This window comes from Suncus etruscus, chromosome 3 (assembly GCF_024139225.1).
Source record: "Suncus etruscus isolate mSunEtr1 chromosome 3, mSunEtr1.pri.cur, whole genome shotgun sequence".
Taxonomy (NCBI): Eukaryota; Metazoa; Chordata; class Mammalia; order Eulipotyphla; family Soricidae; genus Suncus; species Suncus etruscus.
The window spans coordinates 34819703-34844441 of NC_064850.1; the positions used below are offsets into that span (position 1 = coordinate 34819703).

Consider the following 24739-nt stretch of genomic DNA (forward strand, 5'->3'; position numbering starts at 1 on the left):
TCAGCGTGGTGGCCAGGGGTGGTGGTGAGGAGGGACAGAGGGGACTTTCTTTTTTGTTTCTATTCCTTTTGGGGAGGGAGGAGCTCTCAGGAGTGCCCAGGGGAAGCAGAAGTTGAACTTGAGCTATCTAACTGGTCCCTCTCAAAAAAGTAATTTGCATAGTCCTGTATATCAAGAGCACAGTGGAACCTTCCCTCCCCATCAAAAATTATAGGTTCTAGGGGCCGGAGTGGTGACACTAGAGGTAAGGCATCTTGTCTTGCAAGTGCTAGCCTAAGATGGACCGTAGTTTGATCCCCCAGCATCCCATATGGTCCCCCCCAAGCCAGGAGCGATTTCTGAGTGCATAACCAGGAGTAACTCCTGAGAGTCAAATGGGTGTGGCCCCCCCAAAACAAAACAAAACAAAAACAAATTATGGGTTCTAATACTTATTTCCTTTGACCTTCCCTTCTGTCTTCCCTGCTAAAGCAATTGTGGAGCTGAGGCCACACTGACACTTGAGGGCCTGCCTTTCAAGGTGTCCTCTTGGGACCCTTGGGAGACTATAGGGTTTTAGGGACAACCTTGAAGATCTGGCAAACTTGTGGCCCTCAACCCAGAGGAAGTGGCTGAGGGACTTGGTTAGAGGGAGACATAGAACAAGCTGTGAGCACCGGCCCCTGAGTCATGGGTGCTGCTGAGAAGGTACAGGGGGTGAGAGCAGGAGCGAGTCAGAGCTTACCACCTCACCAGCTCCCTAGCTAACCTGTAGCTAACTGCTCACTTTCCAGGAGAATCAGCGACAAGGGTAAGAATCTTCTTTTAGAATATAAACTATGAGTGTGACTCGAAAAACCAAAAAAAAAAAAAAAAAAAAAAAAAAAAAGAATATGAACTATGTGAGGGCCAGAGAGATAGCATAGAGGTAAGGCATTTGCCTTGCATGCAGAAGGACGGTGGTTCGAATCCTGGCATCCCACATGGTCCCCTGAGCCTGCCAGGAGCGATTTCTGAGTGTAGAGTCAGGAGTAACCCCTGAGCACTGCTGGGTGTGACCCAAAAAACAAAAAAAAAAGAATCTGAACTATACAATCCTTTGCTTTCTGGGGCTCTCAATTAAAAAGCTTTCTTGAGAAAAACAAAAAATTCCCTCAGGCAGAAAGTATAGATAGTGCAGTAGGAAGAGCAGTCTGCCTTATACTCGCTGATCCAGTTTCAATCCCCGGCACCCCCATATGATTTCCTGCCAGGAGTGATCCCTGGGCAGTCAGCCTAGAGTAAGCCCTGAGCACTACTGGATGTGGCCCAAAACAAACAACAACAAAAAATTCCCCCAGAAAAGATATTCACTATTACACTAAAATACCCCCCCCACACACAAAAAAATGTTTTTAATTTAAATGTCGGGCTCTTCTATTGCCTGGTGCCACAACAGTAAGACTTACCACATTCAAAGGGGGCTCAGAAGACAGATTAGATGGGCAATTAGGAGCAAGTATAGTGTGTTTGTCTTCCAAATGGCCAACCTGAGTCCAAAAACCAGCATCCCAAGCACCAGTAGGAGTAGGAGTAGGAGTAGGAGTAGGTAAATCCTGAGCATAGAGCCAGGAGTAACTCCTGATCATCACTAGATGTGGCCTCAAAATAAAAAAACCAAAAAGCAGACAGACTGAAACAAGGGATCTGAGGGTAAATTGTTAGCATCAGTTAAACATCAAGTGAATGCTAAAAGAATGGCAACTTCTGTGTCCATGTTGTGTGCTGAGACCCAGCCTGAGCCTTCACTGCTAATCATGCTTCCGGAATTTTCCTTGTCTCTGGGTTCACAGGGATTGGCTTAGCCAGTCCCAGCAGGACAAGGCCTCAACCCTCTTCACGGCCCTCATTGGACAAAGAACTAAAGACCCTCCCACACATCAGCTTGGCCCCCTAGCGACAAGCTAGAGGGGAGATGGGGACACCCACAGAACATGTTACTTCCCACAGGGCAGGGAATGGGGGTGTGGCTGTTAGAATGAGGGTGGGGGTCAGCCTTAGTTCAGCCCCTGTCCCCCTCCTCTTTATCCTTAAAGAGCAGCTCTGGCCTCACACAAAGCCTGTGCTCTGGAGTCAGACACTTCTCAGTCCTGACTGCCACCACCTCCTCCGAAGGGCCTGCATAGCCACCAGCACACCTGGCTGTCCGTAGTCCCAGTAACAGTCATTTTCCCAGCATGTGTTCCTTGGTTTTATGCTACTTTCTCCAGTTAAAGTCCAATCTGATATCTGAGATTGCACAAAAGGAATCCTGTGAAAGGAAGAAGGCTCCTAATTGAGAGGTACCTGGGCCCCCCAAGAGAGAGGCCTAGGATTTTTTCCCCAGCAGCACAATTCCTGCTTAGCCACAGAGGAGGTGAGTGGGGTATATTAATAAAATGGTCTGATGTGCAGCAATGAAAACAAATCACTATTAGAGGCAAAAATGTGGGTGCATCTGTCAAACACATTAGGTAAAAAAAGAAAAAGTTTAATGTACGGTCTATGTACATGAAACCGAAAAGTAGGCCACCAGCCCAGGCATGGCGAGGAAGCCTGGACATATCCCCCTTGGCCAAGAGAAGGCTCAAAGAGGATCAGGCATGTCCTTCTCTGGGCGATCAGGATGTTCATTACAGAGATGTGTTTGCTTGGTAAAAAAAAAAAAAAAAAAAAAAAGCCATTGATTTTCAGGCCAGAGAAATAGGACAGTGTTTAAGGCACTTGCCTTGCATATGGTTGAGTTGGGTTTGATCCCCTGTATGACATATGGTCCCCTAACTACCATGGAGTGACCTGTGAGTGTAGAGCCAAGAGCAAGTCCTAAGCACCACTGGGTGTGTCCCAAAAACCAAATGAAAGAATACCAAATGGTGAGTTTACTTAAAATATCCAACTTTAGACTTGCTCTCCAAGCCCAGATTTTCCCTTAAATATGTATCTCACTTGCTGGTCTCTATGTGTCTTTAGATGCTTGTCTGCTCTGGAGAAGTCTGTTCTCTCTTGAACAAATACTTCTCTTTTTCTCTCCCCTCATGTCTTTCTAAGTAAGTTTCAATAAAAAGTACTTTGCATCTCTCTCTCTCTCTCTCTCTCTCTCTCTCTCTCTCTCTCTCTCTCTCTCTCTCTCTCTCTCTCTCACACACACACACACACACACACACGCGCGCGCGCGCGCACATGCACACAAATCCAACTAGAGAAGGTTGAACAGATAATAAAGGGATCAAGGCACTTGCTGGGAGCAACCCCTGGGACTGTCAAATATGCCCCCCAAAGCCAACATCTACCCCCGCAAATGCTCATCTGGAACAGATATTTGTTGCATTTAAGAAAAGCAACCTGGGGGTGTGGTGGGATCAATAACACAGTGGTAGGGCATCTGCCTTGTACGTGCCCAATCCCATATGATCCCTCAAGCCTGCCAAGAGCGATTTTTGAGTGCAGAGCTAGAAGTTACCCCTGGGCACTGCTGCCACCGGGTGTGACCCAAAAACAAAAACAAACAAAGACAAAAACAAAAAAATAAAATAAAATAAAAAGCAACCGGGATTTGAACAACTGTATAGTGGGTAAGACACTTGCCTTGTACACAGCAGACGCGGGTGTGATCCCTGGTACTCTCTATAATGCCCTGAGCCTTCTCAGGAGTGACCCCTGAACACTCAGAGTCAGGAATAAACCCTGAGCACTACTGGGTGTGACCCCAAAACAAAAACAACAACACAAAGGAAAGCAACAAAACATGTGGTTCAGTTGGCCAATGAAAATTGTTCAAAAAAAAAAAAAGAAAATTGTTCACCAAGAGGGATGTTCGTTTTGTGACTGAAAACTGTCTACAGTCAGTCATGTTGTAATCATGGTGTTAAAATTAAAAAAAAAATTAAAAAAAGGCCGGAGAGGTAGCATGGAGGTAGGGCATTTGCCTTGCATATAGAAGAATGGTGGCTCGAATCCCAGCATCCCATATGGTCCCCGACCCTGCTGGAGCAATTTCTGAGCGTAGAGCCAGGAGGAACCCCTGGGTGCTGCCGGGCGTGGCCCAAAAACCAAACAAACAAACAAATAAATAAATAAATAAATAAATAAATAAATAAATAAATAAGAAAAAGAAAATTGTTCACCAGTTTCTAGCTGAGGGGCAAAGTCTGTCCCTGAATTTCTCCCTGGTCCTGAATTCCCCTGCAGCTTCTCTTGCCTGGTCTGATTAGTGAGTGAGGGGTGAGGGGGTGAGGGGGTGACGGCTTGATGGGGGGGCAGTACTTCTCTCCAGAGTAGACTCGGGCCTTCCGGCTGAGGCGGTAGGTCTGGGTATTCGCTCCTCTCCGCAGCGGGTCATCCAGCGGTGACTGGCAAGGCGGCTCCTCCAGCGGGTCCCAGTAGCTCTGTTCACACATGCCCCGCAACAAGATCTCCGCCAGCTGCCTGGCTATCGTCTGGGGACATAAAGTCACAGCCGTGTGAGTAAGGCTGGGGTCACTGTGTCGCCGATTCCCTCGGCACCTTTTCACCATCACTTTGTGCGAGGCCTGATTCCAAGACATGCCATTAAAATCAACCACTGTGTGAGGAACAGGGCCCCATTCATGACACAAAAGAAAAGATGGTTCAGAAAGATTGGTGAACACAGTCAACACACAAAACAGAATCAGCTCAGGCCCTTGAGATGTCAGCATGGCTCTGTGACACTCAGGAACACAGGGGCACGATCGATACTTGAAACAACTGAAGTCCTTAAAAAAAAAAAATTAATAACAGGTACTGCCTGCTACAGCCCCAAGTTGGCCAAAGGGCAATACTTGGGCAGGACAAAGTGAACCCAGGAGAAGCTACTCCAGGGACTCTGAGGCTGGAGTTTTAGAATTTTCTTATCTAACAGTGCCTTCCTTCTCACGCTTGCGAAGGGTCAGTCCTGCAGGGTCCCAGCTGGGAGTCGGCACCCAAGCAGCTGTTCTAGATGTCCCAGGAGTGAAGGCCAGTGAGTGATCTGGTCAGACTCAGCTTCAGAGCTAGACAGCTGCCTCTTTTCTCACTAGGATAACCACAGGGCTCTAAATTTTGCCCTCTCTTGTTAGATAGATGAAGATTAGCAGTTCCCAGATTCAAATCCTGCAAGGAAGAGTCCCCATAGAACTCATGGGGGTCGTGGGGGGGGGCAGCATGTACCGAGAGGTTCTGGAACTTCCCAGAGTCCAAGAACAGAAGTTGGGAGGAAAAGGGGGAAAAAAAATCCCTTGGAACCAGCAGTCCTGAATTCCAGAGTGTTCTAGGTTACCTCGTGATTAGCCGGAGGTGGCAAAATAACATTTTCCCCACCAAGTTCTAGCCTTCTTTGGAAGGCACAAAGAACACTGATCTTCCCTGGAAATGAGCCATTAAAAAAAAAAAAAAAAAAAAAAAGCTCCATAAAAGCCTTTGTTAGGTTTTCAGCCCTGTGAAATCTCTTAAAACACCACAAGGAAACTTAAACGCAAATCCAAATCACTAGCTTGGAGATTTCAGATAATCACTGAGTAAAGGCAAATATTCTTGATTATTCCCAAGTAAGACACACTGGCTTTAAGTGTCTGCAGGAATGTGAGATGAAACACGTGCCCATCATCCCCACTGAGCCATCTGTAAAGATCTCCCCAATATACAATTTTCAGGGCCTAAACGGTTCCTAAACTGTTTTTCTCAGACCATCCATTAGAGCTTCATTTCTTCTCCTTGCAATCATATCAGCTAATGATTTCTGCTGTAAGCAGCCACTGGGACCAAAAAAAAAAAAAAAAAGAGCTTCTACTCACTAAAGCTGAGGGGGAAAGAAGTTATCAGAGAAAAGGAATAAGATCCATCTCCTACTAGTCTAGACAGATGACATCTACCATGCTGCCAAAGCACCTAAAGCCACTATCTAGCTCACAACCACATGCATGGTTCCTGTTCTGAGCAGAGATTAGGACCCTCCCCGCCAAGTTCCAGGCTACCACTCTGCCGACCTTTCCTTCTCAGTACATGACTGAGCCAAGGGCATGCTGTGGCTGGTCCCCCGGAGCTCCAAGTGCAGTACCAGAGTGGCAACAAGAACAAGTGTCTGCCAAAAGGCCCATTTGCTGAACCCGAGCTCCATTCAGCTGAGCAAGTAACCAGCGACTAGCCCCCAAGTTCAGGATGGAAGAAAGAGAGAAAAGGAAAGCTTGAAAAGACAGGAAGAGGATTGGAGGAAATATAAAAACTCTTAGGACCAAACTCAGTCTTGGGCCCCCAGAGAGATATGGGGGTTCTGGTGTGTTCCCTGAATGAGTTTGTCTCAGCTCGATCTCAGTTTGTCTCAGCTCTCAGCTCGATCCCAGCCCCATGGTGGCCCTGGTGGGCCTTGGAGGGCCCTGGAGCAGCACTGTATCCCTGGGCCTTCCAGTGAATCATGGCCTGATTGGCTAAGAATCACCTGAAATGGCTCTTGGGGTCTCTGAATATGTTTGGAAGATCCTTCCTCCCTCACCACCATCACCATTATCACATATACACAGATTCATTCTCTCTCTCTCTCTCTTTCTGTCTCTCTCTCTCTCTCTCTCTCTCTCTCCCCCCTCCATCCCACTCCCTCTCCCCCTCTGTGTGTGTATGTATGTGTGTTCTGAACATGCCTTTCTGTATATATTTTGTTCACTGTGATAATTAAGCAACTCCAAAGTGCATGACCCAGCAGTATCTAAAGGCCTATACTGACAGCCTGGATTGGTGCTCAGGGGACCATGTAGTGCCAAGTGTAGAACCCTGGATTCCTTGAATGCCAAACATAAACAGCTTATTGGATTCTCTGTCCAGCCTCTAAAAGCTCATTTGAATCCCTCTCTCTGGTAGCCTCACTCTAGACAAAGTTTAGAAAGAAACTTTTCCATTTCCAATTTCCATAAGTTTGGCAAAAAAAACAGCCAGTTTAAGAGAATCATATGGTACCAAGATCACCAGAAACAGGGCTTCATGAATGGGATTAGCAGAGACAGGTGCTAAGGACCAGTATATGTATGCACAGGGACTGGAACCATAGTACAGTGGGGGAGGGTGTGTGCATTGCATGCAGCCAACCTAGGTTTGATCCCTAGCATCCCATATGGTCCCCCTGAGCCCAACAGGTGTGATCCCTAAGTGCAGAACCAGGGGACACCCATGGCTGGGGTCAGTCTGGGAGGTGCATTTCACATGTGTTGGGTGAAGAGTCAGAAACAGTTCATGAAAGTGATCTGGGGCAGTGAAGTATGTGGCATGTGTGGCACATGTCAGGAAGAAGAACCATCCCTCTACACACACATACACACACATCCCATCTTGTATTAATACTGACCTATGGGACCGGAGAGATAGCACAGCAGTAGAGCATTTGCCTTGCTTGTGGCTGACCCGGGAGACCCAGTTGGATTCCCGGCATCCCTTATGGTCCCCAGCCTGCCAGGGGCGATTTCTGAGTGCAGAGCCAGAAGTGGCTCCCTGAGTGTTGCTGGGTGTGGCCCAAAAACCAATCAATCAATAAATAAAGTTAAAAAATAAAACAAAAAACACTGACTCATAAGCAACAGGCCAGCCCGGGGCAGCTGCCCTCCATACAGAATCTCCTTAAAAGCCACTTTACTGCACTTTTCAGAACAAAGAAAAGATATCAAAACCTCCCTCCTTTCCTAATGCATCTCTGTCCAGAGTTCCATGGCACAAGAAGTTTGTGCAGGGGCCGGGCGGTGGCGCTGGAGGTAAGGTGCCTGTCTTGCCTGCGCTAGCCTAGGACGGACCTCGGTTCGATCCCCCGGCGTCCCATATGGTCCCCCAAGCCAGGAGTGACCTCTGAGCGCATAGCCAGGAGTAACCCCTGAGCGTCACTGGGTGTGGCCCAAAAACCAAAAAAAAAAAAAAAAAAAAAGTTTGTGCAAAAGTTAAGGGAAGCAAAAACCTACTTTTCAGCATAAAACAATGTATGGTTCCCCAAAATCACACTGAAATGAGTGTGAAATGCAGTGGGCAGGTTCCCACGCTCTATTCAACGTGCACACATTTTAGTGGGGGGGGGACTTAGGAGGGGAGAATTCAGTCATTTCCTCAATAAAATATAAATATTTTTTGACAATCAACAATATGAACAAATAAACCAACCTCCAAAAACTTTGAAAGACTGGTTTTCAAATGTACTTTTGCAAACAATCATAAAATCACTTGCCAATATAATCAGTTACTCACATTGTACTCCCAGCACTTGAAAGAAGCTGCTCAGAGCAGCCAGTGAAGAGGTCTTCTGGAAAGTTGGGAATGATTCAATTTGAGAAAAGGGCATTTGGCAATGATTTTGAGACCTATTTTCACAGGGACTTTCTCCCCTACCCCCTTAAGGAACTCTATAGATTGAGTCATTGCATGCTTTTCATTTCCTTAATGTACCTACAAAAAAATTCACATTGACAGAGAAACCAATATTGAAGACTACGTGAACTCTTAGTGTCAGAAATGGCCCTTCTTGCCTCACCCCCCCATAATTCAAGGAAATCTCAAGGCTCCATCACCATACCACCTCCTGAGCTATACATCCACCTCTTAAGGGGGGACACCAAAGCAAAGAGAAATGCCTTCCTCATACCTGGACTCTCCCGGCCCTGCCCAATCTTTTTTTCACCATCAGTTGAGAGGATTCGCAGCAAGGGAGGACAGTGGTGGGAATGAAAAAGACAAAAGAAACTGGACATTGACTGTGGTATGAGCCACTAATTCTCATTTACTTGACCCCTAGTCACTCAAGTGGCAAAGGCTTCCTCAATGGCCCCCTCTGGAGTGGAGAGTGGAAGCACTAGAGAAAGAATCCAGGACATCAGGAGAGTCTCGCTTGGATCAGTCCATTGATCTAACTGGTCTCTATGTTTCCTCAGTTTTACAGTCAGGAGAGGCCCTCAAACAGCCAGGCACACTTCAGGTTTGAATCTCCTCTGCTCAGGATCTGGGTAAAAACTGTGGAGGGTGAACAGTCTGACCAGCCTTCAGGATGCATCCATGTTTCCAGAAAGCACTGCTTGTCGACATGTGGGAAGACTCTCTCCACATCAACCACCAGAGAAATATAAATCTAAAGTCCAGTGCTGACACTTCACATCCACTAGAATGGCAATGAGTGAAGAGAGCAACACTACTTGGTGCTATGGAGAGAGTGGAGTAGTTGGATGCTCCTAGGAACTACTAGGAAAATGGGAAAGAATGTAGCCACCTTGGAAAAAGGGTCACAATTCTTCTGAAAGTGAAGAAATTCAGGGTAAGAGTCTGCAGTGCTACTCTGGGGCAGGGTAGGGCAGGGCAGGACAGGAAAGGGCAGGGAAGGTAAGAAATCAAGAAAGAGAAAGAAGGCAGGAAGAAGAAAGAATGAAAGAAAACCAGCACATAAAAATTCACATGAGTGTTCCTAGCAGAATTGTTCATAAGAGCTGCTAAGAGGTGGAAACAATCCATATGTCCATCAACTGCTGAAGAGATCCAGAAAATGTGCTTTCTCTAGACAATGGAACCTTATTTGGTTCTAAAGGGGAGCAAAGAACTGACGCATGTTACCGCATGGCAGGCCCTGAAGACATTATGTCAAGTGAGAATCCAGCATGAAAACAGCACTTGATGCATCATTACTGTGACAGGAAGTGCCCCAAATAGGCAAATCCACAGGAAGGGAACAGAAACAAGTACTTTGCAGAGGCTGGGGTGGGAGGGAAGGGTAGAACTAGGGACTGACAACCAACGGGGCTCTTTGGAAGGATGCTCACAGGGAAAATTCAGTATTAGTAATGGCCCAACAGTTCTGTGAGGGCGCCACAGTTCTTAAGTGGGAATGTATGACTTAGTAGCCATATTTTATGAAAAGCACTGAGGGAGGGGAGGAGAGGGACAGAGACAGAGAGAGAACAAGAGAACAAGGTGCCACGAGCCCCACTCACCATGCGCAGGTTCTGCGTCGTTCTGGTCTCCACTGCTCGAAGGATCTCTCTGAATCTCCCCACTCCTCGCGTCAAGTTCCTGTACACACAGAATTTGACAGGGTTTCCACCTGGCATGTGTTCAAAACAAGTCTTTCATACACCTACATCCATGCATTTTCTCTACATGGACGCTGGTGGTCAGCTCAGATGCAAACACTGATTCTGCACATGTGTCTATTCATCATGTCTATCCATCATGTATGTCCATCTGTCTGGCGAAGAACAAGGTGACTCCCTCCACCATAAACATCTTCTCAAGACACCCCCCCCCCCAATGAAACCAGCTGTGGCAGAGAAGGAGAGGAAAAAGCAAACAAATGAACAAAAAAGTGCCCTTCAAGAGCCCATATGCAACCTTCCAACAGGCCAGGTCTGTGGCTCTGGGAAAAGGCCTGGAAATCTCGCTCTGCTTCCTAGGCAAAGGAAAAGTTTCAAGAGAACAAGGTGTTGCATGCACAGTGTGGGGTGAGACTGGGACTTCAGGAGGATGAGGTGGGGGTCAAGGACACTCCCACCCAGGTCCATCTTCCCCTCTTAGCTCTGTGAGGAGAAAGAGCAGTTGGGAGAGTGAATAGGCCAGAGTGGGCAGTGGCAGGAGCCACCTCACCTAACTCATGGACACGCCCATCCAGCTACATGCAACTCCAAAGCCCCCTGGGTCTTTCTCTGAAGCTACTTTCCAGCGGGTATCACATCCCTACTTTGAACCTGCTCATTAGAAGGAGATGGGGATGGTTTTCCAAAGAGCTCTAAGCAGGGGGCAGGAAGGGAGGGAATCCCACCTCCTGTCTGCCCACACAGATGCTCAGGACTAGGCTTTCTTTGGGGATGACACTGCAGATCCTGCAAAGGTCTAAACCCGCTGAGGGTGGGCTCCATCAGGTACCAGCACTGGCAGAGTATTCATTACTGCCTCCTTGACCCCTGCCATCACACACACACACACACACACACACACACACACACACACACGCACGCACGCACGCACGCACGCACGCACGCATGCCTGTTAGGCATCAGAGGCTGTGTGATGGCATGAGAGAGGGAATCCAACAGGGACATGCATCAAGATCAGACACAGGCCCCAGCACAAGTCCCCCTACCACCTCTTCTCCTCCATAAGAGGGTCATCATAGGCCCATGCAGGGCTGGGGCAGGTGTGCCCTAAGTACAATGAGAAGAGAGATAGAGGCTAGATATTCTGGAACCAAAGCCTAAACCCACTAAGTCTAACAGAATGGGGTGAAGAATTGTGGGAAATGAAAGTGAGACATGCCAACACATCAGAGATGGGCTTTGAAGGGTGGAAAAGGTCAAGAGAGGTTTAGGGGTTGAAATAGGCTTTGCAAACAGGAGGCCCAGATTCAATCCTTGGCACCACAAGGTTCCCTGAGTACCACCAGGAGTGATCTCAGAACACAGAACCAGGAGCAGTCCAAGCTAGGCCAGTATGGCCCAGGACTCAAAAAACCATCGAACAAAGCAGGGTGGGGAATTGGCCCTAAAGAGACCATATCAACCCTGGCTATTAAAACTCCAGGCAGTGGGCAGGAGAGATATTACAGGGGGTAAGGTTTTTGCCGACAAGGGTTCGATCCCCAACATCCCATATGGTCCCCTGAGCACCATTAGGAGTGATTCCTGAGTGCAGAGCCAGGAATAAACCTCTGTATATCTCTAGGTATGGGCCACAAAACAAAAAACAATTTTAAAATAAAAACATAAAAACAAACAAATAAAAAAAAACCTTCCGGGGCTGGAGAGATAGCACAGCGGCATTTGCCTTGCAAGCAGCCAATGCAAGACCTAAGGTGGTTGGTTAGAATCCCGGCATACCATATAGTCCCCTGTGCCTGCCAGGAGCTATTTCTGAGCAGATAGTCAGGAGTAACTCCTGAGCACAGCCGGGTGTGGCCCCAAAAAAACAAAACAAAACGAAAACAACAACAACAACAAAAACCTTCCATGTAGGCTAAGAGAGCAGCTGACCACTCAGAATGTTGTGTGTCATGTGGGCTCTGTGCAGAAGGGAGTGCTGACCCCAATGTGGATTAGCCTTTTCAGAGCAGAAATGAGTGGACAGCAGGAGGTGGGGTTGTGACCCACCATCATCACTTTCCTGGGGAGCGCTAGAAAGACACACTTTCAAGCAGTGTCTCTTAACCAGGGAGCCCCAGGAAACTGCAAGGAGTCCATGGTGAAATGCCTCAGATCCTGGATCCTGCATGAGATAAAATTCGGGGCCCAACTACTAGATAGCCTACACTGATTGGAAGTGCTTCATGATAGTAAATGAGCTACTCTGGGGATTGGTTCAAATTGATCCAGAAAATCCAGTGGCACAGGAGAAGCAGAGGGTCCATGAGCAGGGAGTGAAAAAGCCCTAGCAAAGCTGCGAGATCCACGCTGTGCTGCGCGGGGCCGAGGCCCCCTGGTGGACGACTGGGGGACATGCAAGGTCACGGGGCTCCCCACCAGTACATGGCGCTGCCTGTGAAGCCAACACAGGGAGTTTTCCTCACCCTGCTTCCACCTGCCTTCTGGACAGAGCACAGGACTGGGAAGCAAGCAAGTCATTCCTGTAGCTGGAAAGGTTTCTGCACATGCACTAAGGAGAGACACGGCGGGTTCTTGGGAAGGCAGTGAGTCCAGTGGAAGCAGCACCAGAGCGGCCTGTCCATCTGGAGAGGACAGCCTGTAGCAGAGAGCCACAGTGGGAGGCCAGAGGTGGCTGAGAGTGCTGGAACTCAGGCCACAACACCCAGTTCCCAGCCATTCCTGGAGCAGGCTGAGGATTGCTAGTCACAGAATCTGATTCAGCCAAGCCTGGCTCCTGTTGCCATGACAGCCAGGCGGGGGAGAAAAGGTTTCTGAGCTAACTGGGTAAGGACAGAAAGGGCCAAGAAGAATCATACTCCCATACTGTGAAGCTGCCTTCTTAGGGGAGCGAAACAAACACCACGGCTGCCTCAATGTCTCTACAGACTTAGCTTATTCACAAGACGCTGAGTGTCACTTCACTACCCAGAATGATCACGGGTGTCCCCACACCCGACGTTTACTCCTCAGCCCCATTCCCTCGGCCCTGGCTGAGAGATGCACTGAGCTCAGAATCCACCAGACCCACCAGGTCCTACTCAGAAGACAGGCCAGCGGAGGCACAGTGTCATCAGACAGGCTGTCAGAGCCTGGAATGAATGCTCCGTACCTTGCCTAAGCCAGGCCTCCTGCAGAGGGAAACGCTTCTCAGCAGCACAATGATTCCTGAGGAAAAAGGACTCTGCCTGTCCAGTAGCCTGTTGACATTGTACCCATCAGGTCTCTGGCCTTCATGAGAGCACTGTGGGCGAGCAGGCCAGGGTGTCTTCATCCCACCATGCCCTACATGGAGCCAGAAAACCGGGCTTTGTTTTGGGCCGGAAGCAGGGACATCTGTTCTTCCCGTGACCTCCTTGCATCCCCTCTTCTCTTCTCAAGTTCTGTCTACTGGCCTCTTGGTGGATATAAAAGCACAACTTCCATGGGGCTGAAGTGATAGCATAGTGGGTAGAGCGCTTGCCTTGCACAAGGCCCACTCAGGTTCTATCCCCGGCACCCCATAGTGTCTTTTGAGCACTGCCAGGAATACCAGAAGTAAGCTCTGAGCACTACCAGGTCTGGCCCCAAAGCCAAATAAGCAATGCACAACTTCCTGAAGACCCCTGAAAAGGACATGCTGGGGAACCCACTTTTGTTCCTGCCACAGTGGCCCATGCAGACACGGCCAAGCCAGGCATGTGCTCAACCACTAGAGAATGCTTGTCCTCTATGACACCCTTTGAGACTCAGGCCAGAGGCCATGCTGCAGAAGCCCCCCGTCCTTGGGGATCCCCAACAGACATAGACATGGCCTTTTGGGTGCTGCCAACAAGTTTGCACAGGCTAAAACACAGACAGCCCCACACTCTGTGTATGTCCACAGGCAGCTTGCATGTGCCTTACTGAGAACGAGGGCCCTCTGTGACCTCCTGCCTGTATCCCTGTGACTCACAGTCAACCAGGCGCCTGTGGCACTGGGCAGAAACAGAAGAGGGAGCATTGCCCTGTATTCTGCAGCCCTCCCCGGCTCCCTGTGCAGAGCCTTCTCCAACCCCCCACTCCACCCCACCCTATTGGCCTGCAAGAGGTCGCACTGGGCTTCCCTTCACAGTGACCCTCCCAATAGCAGAAATATCCCCTGAGCTCCAGGCCAGTAAGCTGGGTGCCCAGGCTCCAGAAATGCTTGCCCGTCACTTCCGTTGCTTGGTATCACCCAGCTGGGAAGCCTGTGATCAAAGCCAGACTTCGGATCTGGAGAGTGGGAGAAGGGGTGAGGAGGGGAAGGGAGAGAGAGGGATGTCCCTCCAGTCCAGAAAGCCTGGCAGACAAGCTGCAAGGAGAAGGACCCACCACACCATGCAAACCTCAACCCAAGGAAGGACCACGCCTTTCTCCTACTGCAAAAGCTCCATCCAGACCCGATGATGTGCCTCTAGGCTGACAGATGGCCCAGGAGGAGTCAGCTGGGGCCAAGGGATCAGACCCTGCAGCCCAGTCCTCGTTAGTAAAGGCCTCTCTTATGCCTGGAGCCAGCCAGCTGCAGCCTGGATATAGTGAGTGACGCTGAGACGTGAACAGGCGAGTGGAGTGTCCAGAAGTCTCATTTCAGACCTAATGAGCGTTGTACTAGGCTTAGCAACATTTTTTGGACTCGTTCACCAGCTCAGGCCCCCTCGGGACATAAGCGGGGGGAAAGGGAAAGGCAGAGAAGCAGGTCAGCCGGCTGGCAGCAGGCAGTGGGCGGAGCGGCCCAGGGCGCCCAACAGTCAGAGCCACCCAGCGCTGCCCCGAGGTGGGGGCAGACAAAGGCATGAGGGTCTTTCCAGTGACCCAGCAGCTCATGCATCTACCAACTGCTCTGTCCTGCCCTAAACTTCAATTAGCATCCAAGTGAAGAGGAAAAGGCTCACAGCCTCTGTCCAGTGAGGACCAAAGCACCTGCTGTGCCCTTTGAAACAAGCAATGCAGAGAGCCCCCCCATAAACATGCTGCCCACATGTACTGACTGGCCTACTTAAACTGTACTTCCCACAGCCAGCACCTCATCTAAGAACAATTAAGAAAAGACAAGAACTGAATGAGCACCTAAGGATGCTCCGCCATGCCCGCCTAGAGTCCCAGGTATTCATTTCTGCTCTGCACCCCAAAGATAAAACTACAAGGACCAGAAGCACCCATGCCCCCAGCTCTCCACCCAGCAAGGGAGAAATGTCCTTGGAACACTTAAAGCCAAATGCCTGGGTCTCCATTTTCTTCATCTGTAAAAATGGGGCTGGAGCCATAGCACAGCAGGGAGGGCTTTTCTCTTGCAGGCAGTTGACCTGGGTTTGATCCCCAGCATCCTACATGGTCTCCTGAACTTCGCCAGGAGTAATTCCTGAGTGCAAAGTCAGAAATAAGCCTTGAGCACTGCCAGGTGTGGCCCCAAACAAGCAAATAATGGCGAGAATGGTTGTATCCACCTCAGAGTGGGGCTGTAGGAATTAAATCAGTGTTTGCCATCACCACTGACGCCATCCTCCAAACGTTGGCAGTGCTCAGAATAAAATTATGGATTCCTCCTTCCATGTCAGTTCTCAGCACTGGACAGTTTGCCTTTTTTCTTGATGGGGAAGTCATTTAACTTGGATGAGGATTGGGGAAGAGGGTCCCTCGGCTGGTGGTTCTGTTCACAGGTTACTATGAGCTGGCCATGCAACCACAGTGCAGACAAGGTCCAGGTGATGTGCAAGTCCCAGAGATCAAATGTGCTCCATGGGACTGAGGCTATTTTCCCAGAAGGCAATGGGGTGTCTCCTGACAGTGCTGGGGGCCTGGGGAGCTTCTGGGGTGGGGGTGGGGATGCAGGATACACAGAGGAAGGAGGGGAGGAAGGGGCTTCAAGGCCACAGCTGGAGAAGGCCAGTCATAGGGGGTGAAGAGTCAGACCATACCACACAGAACAGGGAAGCTGTTTGGTTGACTGTTGGCTAAGAAGGAAGGTTTCGTGGCAGGGCCACCAGAGCTGAGCATGTGTGGAATGCAAAGGCAATTCAAGACCAGCTCAGCACTATACCTTTCACTTCCATGGAGGCAAGAATGTGAGGGCTCCACGTCCTGCTACTGCCCCACTCAGGTGACCAGAAGTGACCAGAGGTGACCAGAAATATGGGTCAATAGTGGCCAGAAGACATCCCTTGATCAGAATGCTCTGCTGCCCACTATGACGTCAACATGGATCAACTCCAAAGCAGTCAGGTGACAAGAAGACTTTGGACCATTCTGCTCATGGGACCGACTAGCTGTGGTAGAAAAAGGCAGAGAAGGGAGGATGGGAAGGACAGGTCTGGCAAGTGTTGTGTGGGTTCTTGAGTCCAAAGTGCACAGTACATTATCCAGAAAAAAAAAAAGTGCAGAGTGCGGAGAGGATGTTGGGTTCCTCTCGAACCCAGAGAAGCGACCTTTACATACAATATTCTAAAAGTTTTGACATGTGGGGAAAATCCAATAGACTCAGTTGGGGAAAAATATAATTGTTCTGGAGTCACCAGGGAGAGTTTGGGGTCAGGAGCTCATAATACTCAGAGGATGGTATGGGCCCCCAAAGCCCACCCAATGTCTAATTACAAACAGGGCCCAATCCCCGAGGAGCACCAGGCAGGGTCTGCTCCAGTCCCCACTGGCCATCCCAGGGTGCCCAAGTACCCCAACTTATGAGTCAGTTATGAGATGCCCCTTGTAACTTATGGGGAACAAGTGGGTCAACGCTGTTTGGAGTTCCAGGGTCTCACACATTCTTAGGTTGCTGGCTGGCTGGCACCAAGGGGAAAGCTCACTAACTGGAGGCAGAAAAGAAGTGATATGGAAGAGCAGAGTAGGAAGGGAGGGGCTGCAGCACTGAGGAGACAGAAGGCATCACAACAGGCTCTGCTCTATGCCCACATTTATAACAAAACAGATAATCTTATGGCCCTTATTCAGCCATGAGTGCTCCTGTCCCTTTAAGGGTGAAGGTCAGTTATGAGATGCCCCTTGTAACTGGGCAGAGGGCATACAGGGCTGGGGCAAAAGTTCTGGGGCTGCCTTCTGCCACATGGTCATTGCCAGATTATCTAAGAAACTGACTGCCTGACTTCCTGCTCCTGCTGCTTTATGTTGCCTCTGCTACTGTTCCCTTTCTCTGGCTAACTTATTGCTCTTGTACTGACCTTAGCATGCTTTCTCTGTCTGTCTGTCTGTCTGTCTCTGTCTATCTCTTTGTCTCTCTTTCTCTCACTGGTCATAAGGCCCTTGGCCTCCCTACTTTGCCTTTCCCTTCATTAAACCCTATTTTTAAGCCTCTCTCATTGGGGTTTTCATTGGCCCTAAAACATATCCTCTTCCCCACATGAGCCTTATGCCTGCCTGCCTCTGGCACCTGCAGGAGAGACACCTGAAAAACTCCTCACACATACATCCAGTCCCTACTGCACACCACCCACTTCCCCATTGCCACCACCTTCTGGACCTCCATTCACGTCATGAACACCACTGGATGTGGCCCGGCTCTGGCTGGTGCTTTACCACATTCCTCAGGGCTGAACTGCTCGGGCTGACATGCCTCCACTCAGGCAAACCTTCGGCTCTTCCCAGACCAGCCTGCTAAGTCCCTCTTTAGCTGCGGAGTCCCTTCCTGCCTCCGCCTTTGGAAGCATGGGAATTGTGGGCTGGGAAACAGCATGGAGCCTTCTGCTCTGTGTGGTCTGTGACTAGTACAGGTGGCAGGGGTTGGCCCATGTAGTTCTCCAGCAGGACCAGGTAGCGACATGCTCTTCTGCATGGAGGCAGCAGAGAGACTGTCACTGTTGCCCCATAGTTGAGTATTTGTCACTGATGCCCACAGCTAATGGCTTCACTCCCTGGAACTTCTATCCCACAGACATGTAGGGACTCCCTCTCTCTTCTTAGTTGGGATAATTTATGAAGAACTGTTTTACTTTATCTAAGATAGAATTTCCTAATGCTGAGAGTAATGATTCCTTTATCTTCTTTAAAGAATGATTGTTTTTGCTTTTCCTTTGTTTTTGGGACACACCAGTAATGCTCAGGGGTTACTCCTAGCTCTGCTCTCAGGAATCACTCCTGGTGGGTTGAGGGGGATAGAACCCAAGCTGACTGCTTGCAAAGCAAATGCCCTACTGCTTGCTATGTCTCTGGCCCTCATTAAATAATAAATTCAAACTTGCTAAAGTTAAGAATTGAAACCTAAAAAAAAAAAAAAGAACTGAAACCTATTTAATGACTACTGAATGTTCTTGGACTTCATATTGTCCCATATTTGGCCTTGAATTCTCTGAATGTGAACCTCCAAATGCCCAGAAGATCCCTTGCTACCCGGAAAGTATCAATGTTCCAGCTCATCTTACTGATTTTCTATTCCAGGCCTGCACTGAGGTTTCCTCACCAGACAATGACACTTCAAGGTCATGGCCTGGGCAACAGGAATGGATAGAGACACTAGGTCAGCACCAACCTCTCACTCAGACATTTATGCACATTTTGCACAACAGGATGTGTATACATGCAGATGTGCACCCACAGACATATGTACAACACAGATGCACACAAACATATCTGTACATATATCTAGAACAGACATATATATGCTGATGCACACATTTGATGACTACACAATGATATTTTCTTTTTAAAAAATTTGGGGGGGCCACACTCTGTAGTGCTCAGAGCATACTCCTGACTCGGCACTCAAGGGTTATTACTTCTGATGGATCTTGAGGAACTATATAGGCTTCAAGGATTGAACACTGGGTTGGCTGCATACAAGGCAATCATCCTGCCCACTGTACTGTCTCTTTGGCCTCACAACAATATTTTCAAAACCATCACTCAAATTTAGAACAATGACATCCTACCTTGATTTCTTTGCTCTTAAATCTATGGGCATTTCCTCTTACTCTAAGATTATGGATTCTCAAAGACCAAGAGGATAATAAAATTAAAATATTCCAGGGGCCAAAATGGTAGCACAGCAGTAGGGTGTTTGCTTTGCACACAGCTTACCCAGAATGGATGCCGGTTTGATCCCTGGCTTCCCATATGGTCACCTGAGCCAGAAGCAATTTCTGAGCACAGAGCCAGGAGTAACCCCTGAGCACCCCTGGGCGTGGCCAAAGATAACCAAAAACAAAACAAAACAAAAACACAAGTTCCAGAAATATTCATTAATTTTATCCTATGTTTAAAATATTTCAAATACTAATACTACCACCTTCATATAGCTGAAAAGTATAATCTCCCTCTAAATTTTTTCTGGATATACTTCAAGCATCCTCCCTCTTATCTTTCTGTGTTGTTTTCTTATTTGAGTCTATACCTGACAATGCTCAGGGATTACTCCTGGCTCTACACTAGGAGAGGGGTTTAGCCATACCTAGTAATTTTCCTGGCTCTGGGCTCAAAATCACTCCTGGTAATGCTTGTGGGGGAACTATATGTGGCCCTGAGGATAGAACCAGGATCAGCCTGTGCCAGGCAAGCACCTTAACCCTTCTAGTATCTCTCTGGCACCCTACATTTTAAAATTTAGAGCTGTATCATATCAAACAGGCAAAATAAGAAGGAATCAAGCTCAGAAAATAATAATTAATTATAAACTCAGTCTAATTGAACCCACATGTTAGATTTAGTATCGGTTTAGTTTCCAAGATACTTTTATAATTGTAATTAGAGAATCAACGAGAACTATATTTAATGATGGAAAGAAAATATAATGAGTCAAAATATTTTCAACGCTGAACTTAAAAATTGATTGATGAAAATAATTCCATCTAGAAGCCAGAGCAATAGCAGAGCAGGTAGAGTATCTGTCTTGAACATGGCTGACCCAATTTGATTCCCGGTACTCCAGATGGTCTCCCAAGTCTGCCAAGAGTCGGCCAAGATCCCTTAGTGTAGAGTCAGGAGTAATCCCTGAGCATCATCAGGTATAGACTCAAATAAAAAACAACACAGAAATAAATAATTCAATCTAAAGAACAAAAAAAAAGGGGGGGGAACCCTGAAGAAAACCAGACACATAGTTATAAAACTAAAAATCAAAGTAAAGTATCTTGAAAGCAAACTGGAGTGATAGTATGGCAGGTAGCGTGATTGCTTTGCATGCATCTGACCTGGCTTGGATCTCCAGTATCCCATATGGTCCTCCAAGGCCCATCAGGATTGATCTCTGAGAGCAGATCCAGGAGTAAGTCCTGAGCACCACTGGGTGTGATCCCAGAAATAATAACAATAACAATAATAAATTAAAAGACTATAATACTTTGGAACAAACTAACAAGAAATTTAAACCTATAAAAATAAAATGACAAGAAAGACAAATGAAAGATGCAGGTGAAGGGAAGGCATTGCCTTAAGGAGTCACTCTGGTGAATAAGGCAATTATCCCTTAAGCCAACGTGAAGATTCTTTGCAATCCAAAAAAAAAAGCAGGCAACATTTCTGACAAAAATTTTACCTGTTCATTGTTGAGTTAACATGCAAATGTCAGGGGCTGTGAATAGGCAAAATAATTCATCGAAAGAACAAAGGTTTAAAACCTGTTATTTACCTACCTACTCAAAATAGTAAAATATTGGCTTACGGATAGAAACAATCAATAAACAAAATAGAAACTCCAGAATTATCTTTATATTTATCCCGATCAATCCTTTTTGTACTAGAGTGTCAAGGCAATTTAGAATTAAAAGGGAATTTTTCAAGAAAGGTGCTATGACAATTGGATAGCTAAACTTTCCAAATTAGCCTAGATCTCTTATCTTATACCATACAAACCCATGAACTCAAAATAGATGGTGAGACAAGTTTCAGAGCAAAAACTGTAAACTTTCTAGAATAAAAGATAAGATAAAATGATTGAGACATTAGAATTAGCAGGGATTTCTTAGATATAATGCTAAAAGATAATCCATAAAAATTGATAAACTGGAACTCAATATATATTAACTCATTAGCTATTAATACAAGCAACAGATTGGCAGAAAACATTTACCAATTATATACTTGATAAAGAAATTATAACCAGCACATAAAAATAAGCCTTATAGGGCCAGAGAGATAGCATGGAGATAGGGCATTTGCCTTGCATGCAGAAGGACAGTGGTTTGAATCCCAGCATCCTATATGGTCCCTGAGCCTGCCAGCAGCGATTTCTGAGCATAGAGACAGGAGTAACCCCCAAGCACTGCTGGTGTGACCCAAAAACCAAAAAATAAAATAAAATAAGCCTTATAATTTGATCTTACAACTCTTGCAAGCCAACTGAAAATCAGGCAAAAATTTTATTGTTTTGGTTTGGCTTTTGGGCCACACCTGGTGATGCTCAGGGGTTACTCCTGGCTATGCGCTCAGAAATTGCTCCTGGCTCGAGGGACCATATGGGACACTGGAGGATCGAACTGCGGTCCATACTGGGTCAGTCACGTGCAAGGCAAACGCCCTACTGCTGTGCCATCGCTTCGGCCCCAAAATCAGGCAAAAGTTTTAAATGGCTGTTTCACCACAGATGATATAAGACCAGCTCAGTAGATGTACCAAAGGCTACATCAGTGAACATTATTAACCAGTAAGAAAGCATTAATTTTAAATCACAGTAAGAGCTCAATAGGGTTGGAAAGACAGACACTTACTTTGAATGGGGGGGCTGATCCCAATTCAATCCCAGCACCACATATTCTACCCTGGGCACTTCCAGGAGTGACCCCTGAGCCACAGAGCCGGGAAAAACTCCTGAGCATGACTAGGTATGGCTTCCTCCCACCTAAAGCTAGTCAAACTAAATGGGTTTTAATGGAAAATACCCAGTATTGAAGAGAACAGAAAGAAGCTGGAACCTTCAAGATGAAAAATCATAATCCTCCCACAAAGAACCAATTCCATGCCAGGGCTTCTAAGTAACTAGATGGGCTTGAGCAGGAGCTGCTCTTCCTCTATCTCCCTCTGCCCCAGCCCAGACCTTCATTAGGCAGCTTTTCACCAGGTGTTATAATTACTCCTTGCCATCTTCATCTTCCCATGAGTTTAGGAACATTTTAAATTCATCATTCATCTCCTTGAAGCTTACCCTAGGCAGGCAGGCTTTCAAGAAACATTCATGGAAGTGAGCTGGCAATAGTTGTTGTTGTTGTTTTCAATAGCTCTAAAAGTCCTTAAATGCAATATAATTGCATTTTTTTTTAAATCTGTAATTCAGAGGTTTTACTAAGTCTGGCCTATTGAGTTTTTCTGTGCATTCTTGAGAAGAAACTTAGCATCTGATTCTTCCTGGTATTTTTGGATGGCTTCTTTCCTGCAAGCAGAGATTGCTACTTCTGATGCTAATTTGCCACTGAGATTCAAAGGCAATCCAGCCACCACAGCATCAACCAAGCACCTGGCAGCAAGAGATGAGCCAGAGGAGAGTTCGCAAGAAGATGGTGGGTCTGCACCAGGCTCAAGAATTGCCACCCAAGTCTCTCATAAGTAAAAAAATAAATAAATAAAGTAAGATTTGAGGGACACACCACAGCTGAGTTGTCCCAGGCAGGCCAGGTCTTGATCTCTCGAGCCTTCCGCAAGGTGGGTGGGGGAGTGGGCCAAGTCCCTGCCCCGCTGAAAGTCTCAGCACCCCACCCAGTGAACTGTTGAACCATCCCAGTTCTGCAGCTCCTGGAACGTGCAGCTGCATAAGAGGCCACACAGTAACTCTAAATTTCATAGTACTGACACAGAAAATTAGATGGGAAAGTTGTACGGAAGCCCAGTAAACTCAGTGAGCTAAAACCATAGCACAGAAGATTCAGCTAAAAACCACCAGCTCAGTAAATCCTCAATGACTTTAGTAATGCCAGTGTGAGACATGTGATGTGCCAAGGAATATAAGGAAGGTGATAAGAAATATAAGGTAAATTGTTTCACGCCTGCTAAGGGGGCAGGTTTGGAAGGTGGGAGGGAAAATGGGACACTGGTGGAGAGAATGCCATGCTGGTGGTAGTGGGTGGGATTAGTGTTGAAACATCTAATACTTGAAACAACTATATTATTAACAACTTTGTAAATCATGGTATTTAAATCAAGTTTCAAACCAATAAAATCGTAAAATTTCAAGTGGTTAGAGACATAGCACTGCAGGGAAGGTGGCCAACTCTGAATCTATCTCTGACACCCAGGTGGTCCCTGAGCACCACTAAAAGTCATCCCTAAAAGTAATCACAGACAGCCAAAAGTATGCACCAAGCACTGCCAGGTGTGGCTAAACACCTTCCCTCAATTAAAAAAAAAAAAAAAAAAAGTTAAAATGCAAAGCTAAAAGAGAGAAGAAAATAGGAAAAGCAAATGTCAATTAAAATTGTAAGTCATTAATTTTTAAAATATTATTTAAGGCCAAATCTTTCTATGAAATGTACAATTAATTATATTAAATATTTTGTAATGGTGTATAAATCTAAAGTGGACTTTGCCCTATGAATATAAAGGCAGATCTCTATAAGAAAAATTATGCTCCTTCACATTTTCAGCAGAAGGTTCTAGTATTTTCTAAGAAAGCCATAAATTCTCCAATGATGCTTCAGCCATTTTCTGGGTGTTAGCTCAGTCTCTCTCTCTCCAACTAAAAGTACCCTTAAAAATAAAAGGGCGGGGCCAGAGTGATAGCACAGCGGTAGGGCATTTGCCTTACACACGGCTGACCCAGGACAAACCTGAGTTCGATCCCTGGTATCCCATATAGTCCCCGAGCCAGGAGCAATTTCTGAGTGCAAAGCCAGGAGTAACCCCTGAGTGTCACTGGGTGTGGCCCCAAAATCAAAAACAAAGAAAGAAAGCACTGGAGAAAAAAAGGTGATCTAAATAGAGGTAGAAAATATGCCTTGAAAAAAGCTGGTGCATTTTCACCCCCAGCTGGTCTCATGTGAAATATGAAAGCCTCTGATACTTAAATCAGGGGGGACAAGATGGTTCTAGTGAGTGGCCTCAGGCCAGAGTGGCAGTCTGACACCTCTGCTTCCTCTTGCTCAGTCCCGGGCTCCTGGCTCAGCCATGTGGATTCACTCAATTCCCAAAACAGCACCCACAGCGGGTACTGAGTGGCTCTCTCCTGAGCCCTAGGCATGTGAACTCCTCTTTCCCAAAACACACCTGCACTGCAGGGATCTGTGTTAGGTGGCTACCTCCAAAGGCCATGCTGGACGATGCTCATGGCTTTGCCCAGCATTACAGGAAGGTAAGAGGGATGCAGGATGCTCTGCCTCTGGGCAACTCTGGTAGCAAAGGTCCACGACAAAGAAAGCCAGAGGGTACAGGAACAATAGTACAGTGGGTAAGGTGCTTGCCTTGCATGTGACTGATACAGATTAGATCCCCGGCACATACAGGATAACCTGAGCATGGCCAGGCATAATTCCTGAGTACAGAGCCAGGAGTAAGCTCAGAGCACTGCTGGATGTGACCCCAGTCTACCAAACAAAAACACTAGGAAGGAAGGAAGGAAGGAAGGAAGGAAGGAAGGAAGGAAGGAAGGAAGGAAGGAAGGAAGGAAGGAAGGAAGGAAGGAAGGAAGGAAGGAAGGGAGGGAGGGAGGGAGGAGGGAGGGAGGGAGGGAGGGAGGGAGGGAGGAAGGGAGGGAGGGAAGAAGGGAGGGAGGGAAGAAGGGAGGAAGGGAGGGAGGGAGGAAGGGA

At 47.3% G+C, this 24739-nt stretch overlaps 1 protein-coding gene across 3 annotated transcripts in view; it reads right to left on the bottom strand.

The window, feature by feature from the left end:
* The window catches only part of TTC7B (tetratricopeptide repeat domain 7B), a 224021-nt gene that overhangs the window by 104630 nt on the left and 94652 nt on the right, over positions 1-24739 (bottom strand). For all 3 annotated transcript variants that reach the window (XM_049769780.1, XM_049769779.1, XM_049769781.1), the window contains exons 6-7: positions 9933-10011; positions 4261-4433 (exon numbers count right to left, since the gene is read on the bottom strand). In XM_049769780.1, coding sequence (XP_049625737.1) covers positions 4261-4433; positions 9933-10011 — 252 coding nt within the window. The remainder of the gene's footprint in view (positions 1-4260; positions 4434-9932; positions 10012-24739) is intronic.